The sequence below is a fragment of the Taudactylus pleione genome, unplaced genomic scaffold (genome assembly GCF_031769625.1).
Source record: "Taudactylus pleione unplaced genomic scaffold, aTauple2 ptg000156l, whole genome shotgun sequence".
Lineage (NCBI taxonomy): Eukaryota > Metazoa > Chordata > Amphibia > Anura > Myobatrachidae > Taudactylus > Taudactylus pleione.
In genome coordinates, this window is record NW_028284558.1 from 15,839,109 (window position 1) to 15,861,790 (window position 22,682).

The window sequence follows — 22,682 nt, forward strand, 5'->3', positions numbered from 1 at the left end:
TTAGCAATAGCTAAGAGTAGAAGTGAGGCAATAAGCAAGACTACGTTGGGTGAGCATAGGCTGCTAGCATTATTGTGGGGATTTACTTCAGGGACACTCACAATTCAGAATTTTCCCACTTCCTGCGCTACAATGTAAAGGTAATCTCTCTTCTTTCAGTTGGAGAGTTGCTAATAAAGCAGGAAGTCTAATAAAGCAAATGTGGGTTAAGACACCACTATTATCCATAAATACGTGGGTGAATCAGACATGCAGTAGTGTTCTCTTGTTACACATTTCAGAATAATATACTCCTCAGGCAAATAAACTGTATTAATGCTCTATTTTCTAAGGCTGACTGTCCCCTGGTGTTGTGTTTGACATGCAATAATTAATGAGCACTTTCACTTGTAGTCAGGGGACAATAGTACTCTCCAAAGACCATAATGTATTCACTTGTAAAAATAATCACAGAATAGTTTCTATGGAGGTGCTGATAAGTCTGATTACACTAAAGTCTTACAAAAAGCATATTATTTATATAACTTCATCTCTAAATAATTCAGAATGAGAAATAGAAGTAAAAACTAAAAAGTACACATAATACAATAGAGCAGTGCAGTAACAGGGCTCAACTGCGCCTTATGCGGGCCCCACCCCCTAAGCGGATGGTGTAATGATGCCGCACACATGACGTCATTACGCACCAGCACCAGTAAGTGCAGCACTGACCGAAGCATCCTGAGAATGCCCCAATCAGCTATTCAGATTGCGGGGGGTCTGTCTGGAGCATCCAAAGGATGCATCGGGCGTCACTATAGCAGTGATCCTGGGGGCAGCGTGCCATTCCAGGCACCCTGCGTGCCAGAAGCAAGGGTCGCGATGGTGCTGCCCACAGAGACCTGCACTCTATACGGTGGCAATGCTCACACATCCCTAGTTACGGCCGTGCAATAGAAAGATTACCAGGAGTTTAGAGAAGCCCTGCTCTAAAAACATTTATTTATCTGTCAGACTCCTAGTAGACTCACAGACACTGTCTTATCTATACAGATGGTGCCTAGAGGCATGGCATAGCGTGTTCCTAAAAAGAAAAGGTATTGTCATTTATTTCAGATGCTACAGTAGCGAACGTTAGCAGTCCCTACCATGCTGTGAGGGATGTCACTTATTAAGAGTCACAGTCTGCAGAAATGACAGATCTCTCTCCATTTAAAGTATTTTTCAGTGCACAGCGTGAGGTGGCTGACTTCCTACAAGCGTCAGCTCGTAAATCCTCTCTTAAAAGGTTATTTTAAAGTGCGGGGCAAAGTCTTTTGATTCTTTAATGTACATCGATCTGATACATTTAACAAGTTACTATGGAGATGAAAAAAAATATATATATAGTGTGTGTATGATTTTCTGCATGCCAGCGTTATTCACAGTATATTTCTCCTCATGCAAAGGGGTTTAAATACAGTATTTCAGCATCAGATGCATTTTACAATTAACATAAAGCAACACAGGTGAAGGTAAAAATTGTTAATACTGATTTTTATTTAAAAAACTAAAAACAAATGTGTTATTTGACTACCATATTTTAGCATTTATTTTATTATTCCTGTGATAAAATTTCCTGTGTTATTGCTCGGAAGTTGATCCAGCAGACAATGCCGGATAACGGAATTGTTCAATTGTCACTATATAGAAATATTAAGCTGGGTGTATGACACAGCAACCTTCAATGCACTAATTTGACAGGGACCCCACCAGGGCCGATGCTAGGTTTTCAAGTGCCATTAGGCAAAGATTCACTCTGCTGCCCCTGCTCCCCCCAGTTTTCTCTCCTCTTGTTCACTTAACCTCAGGCCATCCTCTTGTCTTGCGCTGTGCTCCTCCATTCCTCGCCTTTGTCTGCTCCACCTCCACTGACTTAACATTCTGCAGTGCTGTGTTTCGGCAGCCGGCTCCTCCAGTTCAGATTGTGGCAGCGTTGCAACCTCATTACATAACATCCACAATGCTGCCGGGAACAGGTACCGCTGGCAAATGGGGGCTTATGGTCCCAGAACTGCACCATCCTGGTGACAATCTCTGTGTGAGGGAGACCCTGGCGGCCGCCCTACCAGTATCTGGCCCTGCCAGCACCATGTACAAGAAGGATGTTTCTGAGAGACATCCTTCTTTTTTATGTTAGGTGGACTCTCCGGCGCCCTCCAGAGGCCTGGCGCCCTTAAGCAGCTGCCTAATGGTAGCGCCAGCCCTGGATCCCACATTGTTACTCTGTGCTGGTGGGGACGCTACTCCTTCTGCTATTTAAATACCAAGCTATGTTTTTTCATCTTGCCACTGACCACTGTCACATGCAGCCCTGTACTCGCTAACACATCTCTCATTTCTTGACTCTGAAGCTTCCACAATCGAACTTTGAGTTTCTTACATCCCACTTACTGTCACTATATTCCCTCCTCACATTATAATGTTACCTCTTTCATATGCAGCATGGCCATCACAATCCATGGACAGATCACTGCCTCACACATTAGTCAAACCATCTTCTGATATACTATGTGCTGCTGTGACCATTCCGATGATCTAACTGGTTATAGGTTTCTGTAGCCCAACCCAGATCAGAACTGTAGAACCACAGATGAGATAAGAATATAAGCTAAACAAGGTGCTTGAACCCTAGTAAAATGCACATTAACAATAAAGTCTGAATCTATTGTTTCTTGTTTTACAGATATAATCTGTGTTACTGCTGATGACCGCCCTACAGAGGTGACTCAATGTCTCCGATGGGCTGGACCAGTCCCACCCTTAGCACAGGAGTGTAACATCCCCTGCAAGGACGACTGCACATTTACCCCTTGGACCCAGTTTACCTCATGCTTCGCAGACTGTGTTTCATCCAGGATCAGGAGGAGGCATCTCACTGGTAAATGTTATTTCACCTCCTAGAAATAAAATGACAAATATATGTGAATAGAGATCTTTAGGGCAAACTAATTTGTACATAGTATAAATGGGCAGCATTATATTATGGCTAGAAAAATCCTCCCTTACTGCAATGTGCTGGATAGTGTTTATTTTACATCAGACTGAGCTGATTCTACTCAGTACATGTCACCTTTTCCAGGTATTGTTTCTGCTACAGGATTTTGAGATGTGCCATCATGGAACTCTACATGGTACACTGTCACCAGTAGGTTTGGCAATTAATAGTTAGTGTATCAGGAAAGAATGCTTAGGGGCTGAGGCATAGTTTTTTTTCTCACCATTCGATATAGCAGACCATGGGCAAAATTTACTAAGTGGCAGCCTCTGAACCCCGGCGGTTTGGTGGCGGTTTGGCGGTGGTTTTGCTATCTGCAGATTTACTAAGGCCAAAACCACTGCAAAACCACTGCAAAACCGCCATCAAAACAAATTTTAGAATAGAATATAACAGGGCTGTAATTTAGAAACCACCACCAAACCCCTGGGCTTTAGAACCCGCTGTCAAACCGTCACCAATGCGCCGGGGGTTTAAAAACCCGCCACTTAGTAAATCTTGCCCGTTGCATGAAATCGCTCTGTGCATACTCAGAACCGTGTTGAATGTACATATACACCCATGTAGACATAAAGGAACATGTGCTACTGTTGTAAAATGACTAAGGCCACCATCCCTGTACCGTATGTGGCGACTGTGGTAAACATCAGACAATGAAGTACTGCAGTAGAAACAACTGATTTCTCTGCGGTTTGCCTTCTTAAATTGTGAAGGGCGGAGACAGAGCATCCCACCAGCATTGTCGCTGGAGATTTGGTTTATCTCAGCTTTATGAATAGACCCAATAATTGATTTGGGATTATACTGTAGTAAACACTAATGGCCAAATGTAATAGGGTGAAAGTTTAGGAAATGTGAGAGTTTTCTCACACTTTTTAAACTCGGCCAATGTAATAGAGTCCGAGAACAAAGCAACAGAGCAAACTCGCTTATTTTTCAGACTCTAAAAACTCTCATGACTTAAAATCTCATTCAGATGTTTTCCCATGTTGAAGATAAAACTCGACCAATGTGAGAGGTTACTGCTAAACTCTCACATTTTCTAAACGCTCACCCTATTACATTTGGCCCTAAGGGCCTGATGCATCTCAGGTTGGTGTTAGATTTACCTGGCATTTGGGATCAGAGCAGCCCTGGAATCATATATACTGGAAGTACAACATTCTGTTTCCCTGCAGCGGCAATACAGAATAATAATTACTGCAGGTCTATAATAAATAGATCCTTCAATTGCTCCATTCAAACATTCATTGATGTTGAGAACTGTTAAACACACCACAGGGACTGTGATTTGTTGGTGTGTATATAGCACAGCATTACCAATGACTATGAAATGGACTCTCATAACACACCATGTGGGAGATCAGTTATTTCATTAGTCTGATAATTTGATGGACTTCTCAAAAAACCTTTGTTTTGGTGTATTAGAGCTCCGCATTATAAAAGCTGATGGATTACAATCTAACTGTACTTAACATCCTTCTGAGATGCAGCTGTTGTTTCCTGCTCATGCTGTTACTTTAATTGTGCTTAATAGATAGAAGGAAACATAAAAAATTTCAACAGATCAAAATTTGCATGGGAGCCATTCCTGTGTTGAAGTGGCTACAGGACCTGATCCTCATGTGACCTTAAACCTAAGTCAGACTGCATGCATCCTCTTCTACAGTGTCTGTAATATTTCATTAATATATTTGATATACTGTAGTTTGTTTTACACTACAGCTCATCAATTTCAATACACCACCCAAATTGTCGATTTTTCAGAAAGTAATGAACAAAAGAAGCTAGTTCAGCATGCATATATAATTATTTTAGGCAAGTAAACATGGTTTGTGCTCATACACATTATTTACAAATAAATTGAGTTTGATTTCCTTAAATTTTTCTCTCAGGAAAGTATTCACCCTTAGCGGCGATCACAGCAGTGCAAACGTAAGGCATTCTGTCGGTCACCTTGTCTGAAGTTTCAGCTCTGATTGTAGCCCATTTGCCTTGTAGCAACTCCCAAAGGTGATTTTGGCTCATTACTTGAATATATTGAACACACTGTCCAGATGTTCCCAAAGGAGTTCAACTGGATTGCAATCAGGACTCTTGGTTTGCCAAACCATGTTCTTCAGCACTTGTTGTCATTGTTTTGACTGTGTTTTGAGTCGTTATCTTGCTGTAGTGTGAAACCACAACCAATAAGATGGGTGCCAGAAGGGATGGCATGACGCTATGATTCCTTTGATTTTTACGAAGTCACCAGCCACACCACCTCCAAAACATCCCCTGACCATAATGGAACCTCCTCCATACATGGCTGTGGACTGAGTGCAAGCAGTAAACATGAGCTCACCTGTCGCACGATGATCAAACTTGCATTTCTTGGACTCAAACACCTCAAACTTCGATTCGTCTGTGAAAATGACCTTCTTCCACTGACTAGTGGTCCATCCAGCTCCTGTGCTTTTTTGCCCACAATAGTCTCATTTTATTTATGGGCCTAAGCAATGGTTTTTGGGCTGCAACTCATACAGTACCTTCAAGTCACCGGCTACAAGACGGTGTTTGACAGTCGTGATTAACACGCTTTTCTTCCTCATTTCCACAGAGCAGCACGGTTCTGACGAGCTGTTTGGAATCTGTCTCTTTTGGAACACACTCTGATAAATTTGCCCAACTGTTTTGTGTTCACTCAAGGTTGTCCAGCTCGTGAGTGATCACTTACACTGTTGTTCACAACGTATCTCTTGAACTGCACACTGCCAAGAGAAAACCTTCTCCAGGCAAGAAATTTCACTCAAACTATGCCCTGCATTTCTCAAAGTGACTATGGTAGATCGCTTTTCGATTGATAACTTCTTCCTGGGAGCCATTTACAAGACCACTTTACACATTTTCACAAGTGTTCACAGTATCACAATACAAGGCAAGCACCGGAATTCTTCCACTGTATATGTTTTGACTAACTGGTTTCAAAACAACATTGGGCATGTATCTGATATCACTACGAGCACCTCGTGACCTTGCAGGTGTAATTTATTTATTTTTAGGGATTAGACATTATACGGCTATTACCATAACTCCCATCTTCTTTACCTTAAGAAGAGGGACCTTTGTGCATGGCACAGTCACATGCCATAAATTAGGGGGTGTGATCTCGTAGTTAGTGGGGTGTGTCCCCGAGTTTAGGGGGCCTGGTTTCGCAGGGAATGCCGCACCCACAAGTCACAGCAGGTGGCCTCATTTTTGTGCAATACACACGTATCAATTTCATCCTTTACAGAGGATCAACAAATCTGGAGGTGTGTTGAAACTGAAAGTAATGAGCTGTAGTGTAGTTCTTTGTAAATCAATTCTACATTCAAACTTTGTAAATCAGGGATACATTTTTTATTAGGAATGGGTGTCTGTGCATTTATCATATGTTATTTACATAAAATTTGATGAATTCTAATTTTGTAACACTTTATGAAAGACAGCAATAATATGCTAATAGACTGAAGTTAAGGATGATTAGCCTATCTTGAGGTAATCATATGATGTTTGACTTGGGTTATCTAACCAATTGGAATCATGCACATACTACACTTGAAGTAAGACTCAATCTTTATAAACCACCATTATCTGATGAGGCATGTTACATGAAACAAGAAATGCATAAGGCTGGTTTATGAAGATTTCCACCATCTCTGGAGAATAAAGACATTTAAAGAAGCTTGAAATTCGACTTTATGCTGTGACTTAACTCCGGAATTAAGTGAAATAATCTTATTAGGAAAAGAAAAAAGAAACTTGAACTGCTTGTGTACAAAGCCACAAGATGAGCATATCACACTTTATAAACTTATTCACTTTTATTATTTCACAATAGCATTGCAGTTTCTGTTTTCTGACCTTTTTTGCATACAGGGGACCTACAATCGAATTAATTCATTAAGGATAATTAACACTACATAGTACTTCACAACTGTTTTATCTGAAGAAAAATTAAAGCTATTCAAATACAGTGTAAGGGGGCCCCGATAATTAACATTCTGTCTTGCAGGGCAAGTCATCCGAAGATCAGCTGTCCCAGCAAATCCTTTCACCTCTAGTTTAGTAGCAGTGAAAGATGGATAATGTTCCCACAGTGAAGTTCCAAAATATTGTATTTTCAGAGCTTGATGAATTTGGTCCCCATACTAGTGTATGACAGCAGGACAGACCGGTGCTGAAAGGTAAGCAGGAGATATCTGCGATATCTTCTGTGTTACCTTTATAATGAATAGTCCTGATACTTCATTTATACAAAAGTAGGTGAAAATGATAATTAAGGGATGATAAATAGATCCCTAGGTGAGCTTATACAATTGTACAAGTATTTTGTAACATACTTTACAGTTCTCCTTGACAAAGGCGGAAGCCAAAATACGTTGGAGACCGGACACACATGCCAGGAGGAAGAGAGGCATATAGCGTCCATGCTCTCTTAACAATACACACGCTATCGGACCCACCGCAACTGCGCGGCACAATAGACACAACATTGGGGAACAAGAGGATAATGGCCAAAGATACAACATAGCCGGCAAAGGGGAAGGAGCGGCCACCTGTCCGTGCAAAGGGAGGCAAGTCTCAATCAGGAGAAAATGGATGGCACATGGTTCTAAGGAACCCAAACAGGCACATCCCCACCCCAGACGGCAGTTAGCCCCCCCTTGTGCGACACTGTGGCTGGGCGGCTGGGATCCAGTAGTCACACCGGCATATTGTGCCCAGAGGGAGGACGCTCATGTCGAGAGCACTCCCTGCATAATCAGAGTATCAGCCGTACTCCTACCCCAGGAAGATCACCCCAGGGCCACCGATTCCTCACTTCAACCCTTCCATACCTTCAGACTGGCGGGACGCCGCAGTTCTGATGACTTTGAGGTAATTATTCCTCACCTTCCTGTGACTCACAAACATTTACCCACACAGTGATTAATACCTAACTGAAAGAATACACCACCATTGCTAACTACGACACAGCTCTCAGTGTTTGCGCTCAGTGACCCCATGGGGGATGAGTGAAATTGTGAGATCAACTGCTGTGTGGAAATAGAAGACTGCCCATTTATTTTGCTTTGTTTTGGTTTTGTTTTTTGCTTATGCTATTTATTTAAATTTGATTACTTTATCTGCTTTACTTTGTATGGGTAGCCCGATGCGGTCAGCGTGACCTACCCGCAGTGTGGGAGCACCACCCATTGCAATATGTAGATATCTTCTATGTTTTGATATTCTATTCTCATGTGCTTCATTAACTGTATTGTTTTTAATTTTACTTGTGCATGTGATTTCACTTTATCATTCTTAGCTCAAAATTCATTAATTCGCCTGCATATACAAAGTATCGCATTATACACCTATGTACTGATTGCAGAAACATAGTGGTTTCCAAAGGCAATTATCGGCCTTACCAACCAAACTATGGGGTCTATTTACTAAGCAGTGTTAGGAGATCGAGTGAAAAGTGATAAGGTGCCAGCCAATCAGCTCCTAACTGCCATCTTACAGGCTGTGGCCTCCGTCTGGGCAGCCACGCCCCCGGCAAGCCCACCAAAGGGGGTGTGCTGTCACTCAACATCGACAGCATGCCCCCTTTGGTACGAGACCCGGAGCGACGGTTTGCCCGTTGCTATCCGGGTCTCGCGCATGCGCACGACGGAGCCGGCTCCATTGTGCGCATGCGCACTGGGCCAACATTGACCCGTTTGCGAGCGCTCAGCGCTCGCAAACGGGTCTGAATCAGGCCCTCTGTTCGAATAATGACAGTTGGGAGCTGATTGGCTGGCACCTTATCACTTTTCACTCTGTCTCCAAACACTACTTAGTAAATAGACCCCTATATGATAGAAGCCATCAGGTGTAGCACTCAGATGAAACAAATACAACTGCTACTATATGATTTAAGAGACAGGACATCACTAGCATCGGAGCAGCTCCCTAAGTACAAATAGTACGTATTCGAGCGCAGGATCGCAACCTAAACTGTTTAAACAAACTTTACAGTACACACTATATTTGTTTTCATTCTTTTCTAATCAATTTGGAATTTGTACCAAGGAACCCTGTTTCATTTAATATGTATACAGTGTATCTAGAAGCATCCACAATTCCGCTGGCTGTATGTAAGAGTTAATGTTCTGTTGAAGACTGGACCTTTCCCTATATTATGTTGACACAAGTCTTCTACAATGCACTCAGCAGCCTTGGTGAAATTGTTCTGATAAATAATAGTTGTTAAATTCCAATGTGAAAGCATTTGCTGGTGAGAGCGGGGCACGGTTATTGCTGGCAGCAGCAGTGTTATCACTGGCAGTAACCCTTTGATGTACAGTATAAGGCAAGAAAATAGAAGTCATTTTGCATGGAAATACTAGGAGCTCCAGGGGTCAGATAAACGTGCTGAGCCCAGATTAGTGGCACTCAGCACATGCACCTGGCCCTCATGTGAGGATGGGTGACATTAGACATCGGCAGGTAAGGAACAGCCTGCAATTGTGAGCATAGGTGCCAGGACTACCAGTGCATGACCTTTGAATTGCTGGCCTGGCATACAATGAGGAGTACCCCCAATTTATTAGGATCTGGTAGAGGAAAAAATGTGAATGACTTAAAACAACAGACAGCTTACAGGGACCATTGGAGAGGGAGTGGCAAACATTAGGCAAGGGAGTACATACAGGAAATAAGGGAGACACATGGCGCTCGGGTGTCACACACTGTATGCTATACTAAGCCTTCACTTGCTGGCTCAGTAAAATCTTTCAGCTCTTGTGGGCTGGAGAAATTGCCCAAAACAACAACCAGCTTCTACCTATCATTTTATTAAATGTAATTGATAAATGCTAACTACAGTTGAAGCTTATTGGTTGCTATAAGTATTTTCTCCTCTTGTTCACATTTCCACACTAAGGAAGGCTTGGTATACTGTATTCCCCTTTGTGTCTCATAGTGCAACCACTACCCCAGAACGCACAGTGCCTTGTGGCTCACAGCACTCACATTGTGTCTTTTGCTCCATCTCCACCTTCTGTATGGTCAGAACCTTGCTGTGTCTCATAGGGCAATCGCTGCTCCACCAGACCTCCCAGTGCCTTGTGTCCCACAATACTCCGCAGTATTGGGCCATAGCCCTTACCTCTTGTGCAGTCTGTAGCACTACGTTAGTCACTACAGCTGCTGACCACCTGTGGGGCAATAGCAACAAAGCTGAAACCTCCTTGCGGGGGTCCCTGGTGAAGACCTAGGCCCCTGCGAGCCACTGAGGAAGCAGTGCTAAGCCAGTACTAGCCAAATCAGATCCAGAACTGCCCTCTGTATAGTGATAATGAAGCAGAAATGCAAAGGAAATAAGGGGAATACATGAGGCAAAGGAGACTTGGTAGAGATGAGGTAAGTAGAGGCAGCTGGCAAACAAAATATGGCAAAGATAAGCATTGGCAGACATCAGGCAAGGGGTCACTTACAGCACAAGCAAAGAAGAACAGTCAAGGGGTTAACAGACATAATTCATGACTTAAATTGGACAGACACCAGGGTGAATATGAAGCATGTTGGAAAATAAAGAGAAATAAAAAGTGTTTTAAATTTCTATACTTTATTCACTAACTACCTGCATGTTCACTTATTACAGTTCCATGAGTATTGTAGTGTGTTCCGTGGAATCCTGGTGCTGGCGTCTAGGGCCAGATGTCTTCTTAAACAGAACATCTTTGTAATTCTGGCGACTGGCAGGTTTTATGATTTTTATTTAAATGATGAATACTGCATGCATTGGTGCAACAATAAGAATTGGAGAATATGGTATATAGTGTATAGTATAAAAGCTGGAAAATTTGCTCTTCACAATGAGTGCTGCCAATTGACCCAAAAAGGAGGTCACTCACTCTTATAACTAGTAACAATATAAAACAGTGCATCAGGCACTCTCAAATGTGTTACACCTGAATCATAAACATACAACATTCCACAGGTTCACCAATTTGGTTCAGTCTCTTACATCATCATGTGTTTTTGATGCCAGTTCAAAAATTCTTCATCAACAACAATTAATCTGTGTTGTTCCTTTGATTATTCATCAGTTCCCAAACTCAGCTCATAGGGAAAAAAGATGAAATCATATAAAGTTAAGTACCATTTTAATTCAAACATATACCATAAAACCACATGTCCACCATTAGTGGGATTAATCTGCATACAAGAGATATGGGTGTAATCAATACACCAGCATTTGTATAATAAACAGGTTTCAATCCGGATTTAAAACCTGTAATAGCACACACTCGTGCGGATCATCGCTCCAGATGTTCTTCCCTGGTCTGTCAGCTCCCACCTTCCACCAACGTGTTACTTTCAACTGCTAGAGTCTTTTTCAAGGTGCGTCTACCTGGTGGATTCAAACCCTTATATCCCCCCTCCCTTCTTGTCATTGGTTAATGATCAGGAAGTGGAGTATGTACATCCAAAAGTCATTTAAACCTTAATATAAACATAACCTCTTGTTATGGGCATATTATATTAATATGTTGTCCACTAGCAAGTGGTTTTTACCTTTCATTTAGTCACTTCTTGTATCGGCGTCCATGTTGGAATATTCAGGTGATTCAGGTGTAACCCATTTGAGAGTGCCTAACCCACTGTTTTATAATGTAACTGTGTATAGTGTTCAGTGCTGACCAGCAATTGGGCCAGATAGGAGGCCGTCTTGGTGCATCACCATTTGCCACCACCTCTGAGTGCCTGAGCATTGAGACAGGCAAGTAAGTAGTATCCCCCAGGACTTCTGTAAGTAAAATTATATTGAATATGTATTTTAAGTCCCCTTCCTATGTATAAAGATCAGTGTGTCTTGTGTATAGTGATCACCCTGTCCCAGGTGTGATATCTGCGTGCCCTCTATAGAGAGATCCTTGGGTACCAGGTGTATGATATCAGTGTGATCTGTGTTTAGTGATTAGTGTGTATTACTGTAGGTGTGTGATATTACAGCATTTAGTCATTTCAATAAGGTTAGTGCATTTTATTATTATGGTGGTGGCACTCCAGAATTTTTTTTGGCTTATTAAACATCTGGCACCCGAAGAGAAAAACATTGTTACCCCCAGCTGTCCTTTTTTGAATGCAATCTTCTGAGTTAACACTCTGCTGGTACAGCAGCAGCTGTTCCGCCATACACCAAGAAGTCAGCAGTACCAGGTGCCAGTGAAAAGCCTTGTGGTGACAGCGACTACTCAATTCAGTGTGCAACTGGCACTTACAGTCACTGAATGTTTGTTGTCCGAGTAACACCAGTGGGAGTGGTCAGTGGCCCCACCCATCAGAAGATTAGATATTTTCCAGCCCCACTATATGTGCCCATCATGGCCCACAAATCCATACTCTTCCCCCGTAAAACTGATGTGTTCACAAGTATATAGGTATTAAGGCACACACTTTGCACCCATCAATAATCTTTACGGCCTTATGTAATAGCCTGCGAGATGCATACACAGACGCGATTCTTATGAGTCAGTATGTATTTTTAAACCAGGTGTTATATAAAACGCTGGTATCACGCTTGTGCATGCATCTGCAACTCGCATCCTGCTTATTGGCTGGATCTTTGCATTATGGTAGTAAATAACCCCAATATTAAATTGTATATAAACATTAAAACATAAAAAAATATATAATAATTACAAAATTAATGAGTTTACTGTTAAATTGCATTCATTTGCTTTTATACAAAGGATGACAGCCATCTAGGGCTCCTCAAATTGTGAGCAATATTTGGCATGTTTATTGTAAACAGAGGTATAGTAATTGTTTTATTTGCAGTATGTAATTGAGGAATATTAATAATGTATATAGCCTTGGCGAGACAGAATAATGGCACGCAATTTCTCTTTTGTGTAACGCTGCTGGTATACTTCTTGTTTAATGACAAATAATTTGATACCTTGAACATTTCAGTGAGTAAATCCACTCTGTATCCTCTGATGTTATTGTTTTCTAATAAAATGTATCACTTATTTTCTGAGCAGAAGGCAATTTTATTTGGCCGTGAAATGTCACAAAATCTGAAATGCTGTATTTAAACTTTTGCTCTTAGGTGGTTGAAAACACAGAAGATAAATATGCTTTTATTTAGCTGAAGTATAAATTCTGTTACACTTGTATATTATTTTGGATTTCAATAAAACAATGCCATACTCGTTCCAGGGAAAAGCAAGAAGCGGGACAGATGTCAGAATGCAGAGGTTTATCCGTTAGTGGAGACGGAGGCATGCGTCTGTAAAGCATATAAATCTCAGCCACATGGAAATTGGTCAGACTGCATAATAAGAGATTCAAGAAATGAGATTCAGCTGAGGACGAGAACTCGGGGGAACACGAAAGGCTGCGGAGAAGGTGTCCGACTACGTCCCATCGCTTGTTATGATTTAAGTGGCCGGATAGCAGAACCCACTTTCTGTAGTCATTCTGGTAAGAATAAATGCTGAATTATTTCTAGGACGGTCATTTATCATTCAATTGCTTTAATTGTTATGGAAGGCTTCTGTAACCGTGTAGGTTTTCTTTTATACAGCGGAATATGCACATTTATTATACCCCTTCCTGTACTGTCAGATAACATTAAAACACCATAGATGGGTGGTCATCTATTTACTGTGCTAGATAAGAGGACAGTGTGTTTGAACAGAAGCTTTTTGTTGTTGTTTGTTATATATATTCTGATTGCTACTGTGTCTTCTCTTCATGGTGGAACACTGCATCACCACGTCCAGGGGCGTAACTAGAACTTTGTGGGCCCCATAGCAAAATTTTTAAGGGGCCCCCAACTCAGGTCTTAACCAGAGGGCACTAAGGTGTTAAATTATAAATATATATGACATTCCCGAGGGTGTGATTGCAAGACCTTAGGGTCAGTGTGGTGCGCTACGCTGCAGACCAGATCGCTAATAGAGATTCGATCTGTGGTGTGGGGGAACTCTTAGAGAGGGGGCCTCAGGGGTACTTACTCCCCAGGTCCCCTCCCCTTAGGCAACACCAGGGCCAGCAACAGAAATCTTGGGGCCCGTTACATGGATATCTAAAGGGCCCCCCACTACACAACCCACACATCCCTCCCAATACATGTCTCACCAAATAAAAGACACTGTAATTGTGCTATCAATCTCTATCTACAGTATACAGCAGTAAAAAAAAAGGTCCGGCAGTCCGCTCGTAAATGATAAGAAATGCACATATACAGATAGATAGATAGATAGATAGATAGATAGATAGATAGATAGATAGATAGATAGATACAGATATACATATATCTGTATGTATCATATATATATATATATATAAATATATACACATATACATACACACACACATATATACACATATATACACACACACATATATATATATACACACACACATACATACATATACACATACATATACTGTATATATATATATTTCAAAGCTTGACAAATTTTTCTTAAAATTTAGGAGCCAGGATGAAAGTGTATGACCCAGACACCCCCACACTACCACGCCCGCATTACTGAACACTTAACCTACCCCCCAGGCAACCAACCCCCAGGGCCACATCACTAACAGGGTACCCCGGGCCTAGGCAAACTACCCTTCCACAGCAGCTAACCCCGGGCAAACAACCCCTTCCCTCTCCCCCGCGGCCTCATAACTAAGCAGCTAACCCCTCTCCCTGGTCACTTACCCCTACAATTATCCGGTGGACAGACAGTGGAAGACTGGAGGTGAGGAGGACATTGGCGCTGGGCAGCCTGTGTGACCGGCGGCGTTCGTTTCCGATTTCTTGCCTCCCTGCTCCTCGATGGATGGATGTTGCAGTGGCAGGCCAGGAACACAGGAGGGCCGGCGCAGCCGCGTCATGCGCAGTGATGTCATGACGCACTATGCGCAGCGCCGCGGCCACTTAGGATGGGGACTGAGGAGGTCCGGTGGTGAACACATACTTACATGCCAGACTGGAAGCCAGCGGGGTTGTAATTTTAATTATTTAATATCAGCCGCGACCCGCAGCTGCTGTTCGTGCCCCTGAGCCCTCGGGGCCCCTCAGATTCATGGGGCCCAGCATAGGTGTACCTCCCTGTCGCCGGGCCTGGGCAACACTGCAGCAGGGACCAGCATGCTGTCCACTCGCCCCATTAATACCGCTCTGGGTGCAGGGGGTTGTTTGCTGGGCCGGCGGGCCCCCTAAGCTGCTGGGCCCCATAGCAACCGCACCCCCTGCACCCTCTATAGTTACGCCACTGACCACGTCCCATAACATTATTTTTCTAGATGCTCCCCAAAGCTTTAGCTCTAGTTGTCATATCAATTGGTGGTGTCATATTTGAGGACTTTTATTAAGGAGATACAGCTGGCCACTGAGGGGGAGTGTCTGGGAGCTCCAGGTCATTAAGCCCCACCCTCGTTGCAGCATAATGCCGCAAATCACAGGTCTATGATGAGGAAGCAGGGCCAAAATGGTGTTATTCACATTGGAGTATAGAATATACTCTAATCCCACTTTAAATGATCACTAAACCCACACATTTGCATATTCATATATAAACCTTGAAAGTAAAATACTTTGTTCAGTGCTACTGTGACATTATTATTTCCCATCCCCTCTACATACAGCTGAAGCTCCTCCCACATAATTAGGACAATTTCCTGATATCTGATACAATCACAAAGCTCTGACTGAGTTCCTGTGACATCACTATCCTCATACCTGTGTATGAATCAACCAATCCACAGTGTTCAAAGCAAGCCTGCCCAACTGTCAGTAACTTGTTTAGATAGAGAAGCACCTCCCTAACAATGTAGTTATTTTATGCATATTATTCAGATCAGTAACACAAACTCTTTCCTAAATATATATGTCATTGGCTTTACTTGCTCTTTAAGGACATATAAACAGAAGAGTGCTAAAAAACAACAACAATCTTATATTGATATTATCTATTTAAAGAAAATAAAGATTTTTGATGTGTCTTCACTTTGCTCAAAATTGCTACTAGGTCCCATCAAAACCTCATGCGATCTGTCCCTTTGCGCATTTTCATTTACTACACTAGGTAAACCCTTGCTTACTTTTATCTTACCTCTCTAGAGTGTGAGCAAAAATAATAAAAAAAAATGCCTAACCTAATATCCCTCAGCCCATTAGCACGCTAGGTTCTGGAGGAAATTTGCATCTAATTAATTCCACCACAAAATGTTCTAGTATAATTTAATTAGTATATTAATGAGTATATTAGGCTGTTATACCACTACATAGAGTTGTCCATTAACAGGTTAACAATCTGTGGTTGATGGATTTTAACCATCAGGGGGAAACATGGTTTAACCATCATTGGTCCAGAGCTGCACATGCGCAAATGAATAGACACTATGGCCGCGCATGCGGAAAATACAGAAAAGCAATGGACTTTTGCCATTGGAACTCCCCAATGGATGGTAAAACCATAGACCATTGGGAGGAATCATTGATGTTTGCTAGTCATCGATGATCAATGGCTAACCTTGATAGTAAATAGTTTCGAGTGGTGTCAAAAAGGCATCATTCATATAGATGGATTGCTCCAGTGGTGACAGGACAAAGGAACACCCCTCAGCCATACAGACGAGAGCTATTTAGCTCTAGAAACAGTGCATGCAGTTGTGGGTAAACCATAGAAGGAGCAACATTTTTGCACCTTTAAGTCACTGCCTTGTTGACCTGCTAATCACATACTCATGAAAATTGGCACAATCCATTCCATAATATCAGAAAACAAGAATAAAACTGCCTTCTCTCTGCAGGTCTGTGGTTTTTTGTAAACGACTATTAATGTATACAACACATTGTCTTTGTCAAAAGGATATATTTTACAAAGTATACCATAATATATTTTTGTCTCTTATGCCCCTTTCACTATTATAAATAAGCCCGACTATCTGTTTGCTGCTCCAACTTAACATTTTTCACCAAGTGTCACATTCTGCATCGGCCAGGTTATATCGCGCAGGTTAACTCAGTATTACAGATAATCTTGTTTCATTTACCAGTAGCTGCAGTTCTGTAATGCCTGAGATAAGGTGATTCAGCTTACATGAGATGTTCCTATTATAAAATGGATGTCGTTACAGCAGGATCAAGATATTGTACAGGGTAGTTGTAGAGAAGCTGTTACCAAGCGATAAAGTGTTTGTATTTGAAGGGTCGGTATAGCATGAATAGACCAGGAACACTTGTTCAGAGTTTTTGTGTATTATTTTGAAAGGTGCTATCTCTTTCTTATCACATGTTGCAGACATTTAGCATCAGTAGAGTCTCTGCATTTCAGTATGATACATGAGATAGGAGACAGAAGCTAGATACTGTTTCTTGTCCTCGTCTGGTCTACATAGAGAAAACATTTTTGTTATTAAATACATTTTCATTGGCTAGTGCCATGCAAATTTAAGACAGCAGTGATAATAGTGACACCTGTAGCCTATAAAATAAAGATTTATAAATATTGTACTTTTTGACAATCCAACCATATTCTCTTAAAGGTTCCATTTGGAAGTCAGGCTCCAAAACATTACATTATAAAACTTTTCACTGATGTCTTCCTACTAGACCTTAACTTTAATATATAAAACTACATGGCAGAATATGCTTACATTAAGCTCTGTCACAAATAGATATAGAGTATATCTATCCTGTATTATACATTGGTGAAAGGGCTGCTAATTTAGGGTAAAAGATGAAACGATAAATCACTGCATGTCTTTTATGATTGCTGTGAGATCACAGGCCATACCCTCTGTATAAACATATCAATCTGCAAGTCATTATTCTGTAATAGGTAACAGCAGATCCATCACTTAGGGGTAGATTAAGTTTCAATTTGTCAATGCTGCTGATAATTGTCAGATTTGACCAATGGATTTAAAATGGCAACAGGAATCAATGCTAAACCATGCTGGTTTATCATTGATTCCTGTTGCCATTTTAAATCTATCCATCGAAGTTGCCGATTATCGGCGACTATAACAAACTGATGTATAGTAAATCTATCCCTTAAACTTTGGCTTCTGGCCTGGGCTAGCAAGATGCAATATAGAGCATCATCTCATGCTTGTATCCAAGATTTTAACCATGCAGCACCCCTCCACTGGAATGAGCTCCCTCCCTTGATCAGGCTCTCCCCAACCTTGCAGAGCTTCAAACGTGCACTGAAAACCCACCTGTTCACCAAAGCATACACTTTTACCACATTACCATTTTACCAGGTCTCTGTCCCTCCCGCCTCAGCCATCTCTACCTTGCTTACTTCCTGCACTCAGGTCCCCCTATAGACACTAACGCCTCATGTCATCTGTCCATCTCCCCTCTCCCCTAGATTGTAAGCTCCTAGGAGCAGGATTCTCCTCCCCAATGTCTCACAGTCTTCTTCTCTAGCACTTGTTATAACATAATTAAACCTTGTACAATCCTGCCTTTACATTCTAAACCTTTATACACTCCTGCCTATACCTTCTAAGTTGACGCTATTTGCGTACGCAGTCATACAGTAAAACAAAAAGCCTTCAGAAATGTGTTTCCAATGCACAAAGTATATTATTCAACATAAAAACAGTAGGTTACACGCTGTGATCTAAAGACAATTTATCGCAAAGAAATTATACAGACCCAAGGTACAGTTATACATACGCCCACGCACTGGAACCAGTTACCGGCATAAGCAAGAAACCTCCGTCAACAGCATCGGCATGAAGACTACAGATTGGAGTCGGTACGCACATTTATACTCTTACAGGGATAAGCAACACAATAGAAGAGTGTGGCATGGTTTCATTGGTTCCCAGTACGTGTGCATCTGTTACAGGATATTTAACAGGTTGATTCAAATGGACACAGATCAGCCTCCGACAGCCTTTTGCTTCCTTTTTCCCGCTGCATGCAAATCTAAGCTGTTAATATTACAAAGTACATTTTAGTGTTTTAACTCTCTACAGTCCATAAGTTGAGAATGCATGTTGCGATCTTCTCACCGATGTTACCGGAAATCTGTTGAGACAGAGTAGATCAGTACAACACCAAACACGGTTTGTTTATCATGTACTAAACCTTAGTTGCAGAAAACAGTCATTTCTTTACGTGCTGGCATTGTGATTGAATTGAATAATAATAACCCTTTTGCGCTACGGAACTATTGCTTTAAGTGTATGTATGCAAGGGAGAATGACACTAAATAGCGTTGTGCGTCTGGGGGTCTGTGGGGTACTTAGCGAGCAGCACTAAGCTGGAAAGGTATCTCTGAGTGTATGGGACTAAGTCGGTATTGGTTGTGTAGGGATCGTTAAAAAGCTGAACGTGCTAATAATTAGCTATTTTGCATTGTGCACTGTTTAACATTGCGTGTACGTATTAATGTGAATGCAGGGAAAACACCACTAATTTGCTACTTTTTAGTGCTGTTCATATTTAAGTCTGTGGTGATTTTAATGTGTTGGAAAGTCATTTTTATGTATGTCAGACACTGTCGATATGTGTTTGGTGAAGATTGTTAAAAAGCTGGCCGTGCTACTTATTAGCAATTTTGCTTTGTGTTTTGTGTACTATGTGGTTTTGACAAAATGGCGCTGTGTGACCTATTTCTAAGATGGAGTCTTGTCGCCATTCGCAAGATGGCGTCGCTCCGATCTAATTTTAAAACTGATTCTGTCTCAGCCAATTATCCAGCTTCGACACACTTCTATGACAGCCTTCACCTTCAGAGCTGTACTGTGTATGGAGAATTGTGTTGCTAATTGTTACTTGTGTTCTGTTTATATTTTGGTTACTGTATTGTAATGTAATATTCTGTGTACGCTTTACTGTATGTACGGCGCTGCGGAACACTTGTGGCACCCTATAAATAAAATGTAATAATAATAATAATAATGGCCAATCTCCACCAAGAAATGTAAAAGATCAACCGGAATAGATTTACATACAATACTTTAGCTATTCCCTTGTTTAGAATTTCTGATGTGAAGCAGGTATCAGACCTTTTCATAAATATGTATTAAGCCTGACTTTGGATAATGTTCTGCTCCTATGTAATAATGTTCCGTCCCTTGATGCAGTGAGATCCCTATGGGTCGTGGTACCCAGTGCAGCATTTATAAATTATTAGTGCACGCGCAAAAAAAGGGGCAAGGCCTCGAGTCCATAGCCTTCTGATGTGTGCCATTTTCGGGGCATAACCATTTGTCACACCCCCGTTCGCATCACGCTGAGGGCTTGCCCAGTGCTCTGGGAGCTGCAGGACAGCCCCCCAACTCTCCCAGCAACATTGGATGGCGGCGTATACGCACGTCATCCATCACCATTGTAACGTTACTTGGTGACACCATCCAAGGGGGTGACACCAAAATAACAGATCAACTCTGCTAATTTGGTGTCAACCCCCTTGGATGGTGTCACCTGGCCCACACCACCCTAGTGACGCCACTGCCTCCAAGACCTGGAAACTTTCATAGCTATTCCCTTACTGAACATGTAAAATGTAATTGATATTCTTTTTATGGTCCATAATTATCTGTTGTATGTGCCACTTTTGTTGTTATGACATATTTTCAAAATAGCATAATGTACATAATTGAAGTCAATACTCTTGGTACTAGAATATTGTATATATACCTTTCAAAATTAGATGTTACTCTGAGTCTTAATCATAAACAAATTTTAGTTATAAGTAAAAGTGACAACAATTATTATATTACCAGTATTCCATAGATTCAATGTTAGAAATTAATATATGAAGATAAAGGAACTAAGCAAAAAAATGTGCAATTCTGGTACTGACAGATTAATGCAAAAACATTACTTGACTCCATTGCCTTTCAAAAGGGGAACGCCCCTAAGATAGGAATATAGATAGACAGCTCTGAGAGCACAGTGAAAAATGACGGACACTCCACAGTTGTCTAACCCTGCAATGGTTATCCACTCATCTTTGTTATTTTTTCTGTACCCTGAGTGCCGTCCAGTTGTATTCCTATATTCCCTGTCTTTTTATTTCAATTTAAGCAATTCAAGTCCAGTAAATAAGATAGGTGGGCAGTAACTGCTTGAGGTCAAAAGAACAAGTTTAGGTTAGCAAAAGCGGAAAAATAATGTAAACTTAAGAGTTGTTAAAAAAAACTGCCTTTTTCAGGAAACATGTAATTGGTTAAGAACTAACAGCTGTTCTGCAGCAATGAAAAAGAGACTTTTCTGAGGGGATGTAGTAAATATACCTACATCCGGCATTCCGGCTGACGAAATCCCGGCGCCAAAATGCCACTAGCCGGACAGAAGACCGGCGCCGGAATACCAACATTAGGTGACATGCCGATGCCGGAATCCCATCAGCCGGGTTGCTGAATGTAAGTATAATGGGGCTGGTTAGGATTTAGCCGTGGTGGGGGAGGGTTAGGTTTAGCCATCAAGGGGGGGTTAGCGTTAGGTACCGCCGAGGGTGGGTTAGGGTTAGGCACCACTGGGGGGGGTTAGGTTTAGGCACTAAGGGGGCAGGGTTAGGTTTATGCACCAAGGGGGGAGGGTTAGGTTTAGGCACCAAGGGGGGAGGGTTAGGTTTAGGCACCAAGGGGGAGGGTTAGGTTTAGGCACTAGCGAGGAGGGTTAGGATGGGGTGGGGGGAGGGTTAGTGTTAGGATGTAGGAACATAAGGTTATGGGCAGAAGGGGGGAGGGTTACCATACTTACCGGACCCTTGTCGGGATCCTCAGTATCAGGATGACGCTGTTGGTTTATCGACTGCCGGGATTTCAAACCCATTCCTTGTGTGAGCCATGAAGCATGGCTTGTGAACTACTGACCACTGGAAGAAGGTTCTATGGACCAAATGTTTGGTTAATAACGCAGGATTTTTGTACAACATTGAGTAGGCGAAAGGATGGTTCCTCAGTGTGTGGGGTTTATTTACTAAGCAGTGGTTTATACAAGCCTCCACTTCCCAGCATGTTTCAGCCCAACATTTTAAAAGGGCAATGCTTTCATTAGTAAGTATTAGTAAAACACCACTTTTTTATTAAAAGCATTGTCCCTTTTAAGTGAAGGGTTTAAGCATGCAGGGAAGTATTGGTTTTACAAACCATGTGACATCAACTGTCAAACATGGAGGAGGAAGTGTGATGGTCTGGAGCTCTTTTGCTGAATCCAGAGTTCACGACTTGTAGAGTGACTGCCACCCTGAACCAAAAAGACTACCATTGCATTTTCAGCACAATGTAATACACTCTGGACTACGCCAAGGTTTCATCCTACAGCAAGATTATAATCCTAAACATACCCCAAGTCTTTGTCAGGACTACCTTCAAGGAAAAGAGCATTAGGCTTCAAATCATGGAATAGTCAGCCCAGACTCCAGACTTAAACCCCATCAAGCAGGCTTGGGATGAAGTGTAACACATTTGTGGGGCTTACTGCAACAGTGTAAAAAGAATGAGTGTGTTCAGTTGTTATTTTCTCAGAAGGTGGCTACTTTTATGAATCAAATATTAGAATAGATTTTGTTAAACAAAATCATTCTATGATTTATTTATTTTTATCTCCAATTGTTTATTTGTTTATGCTTTAATTTCAGAGTGTATTGAGACTAAATTACTTAAATTTCAATGAAAA

The 22,682-nt window shown here is 41.6% G+C and overlaps 1 protein-coding gene across 1 annotated transcript in view; it reads left to right on the forward strand.

Annotated features, from left to right (window-relative positions):
- Window positions 1-22,682, forward strand: part of THSD7B (thrombospondin type 1 domain containing 7B) — a 651,631-nt gene that overhangs the window by 432,771 nt on the left and 196,178 nt on the right. Inside the window, exons 13-14 of the mRNA XM_088474863.1 lie at window positions 2,705-2,899; window positions 13,235-13,498. Coding sequence (XP_088330989.1) covers window positions 2,705-2,899; window positions 13,235-13,498 — 459 coding nt within the window. The remainder of the gene's footprint in view (window positions 1-2,704; window positions 2,900-13,234; window positions 13,499-22,682) is intronic.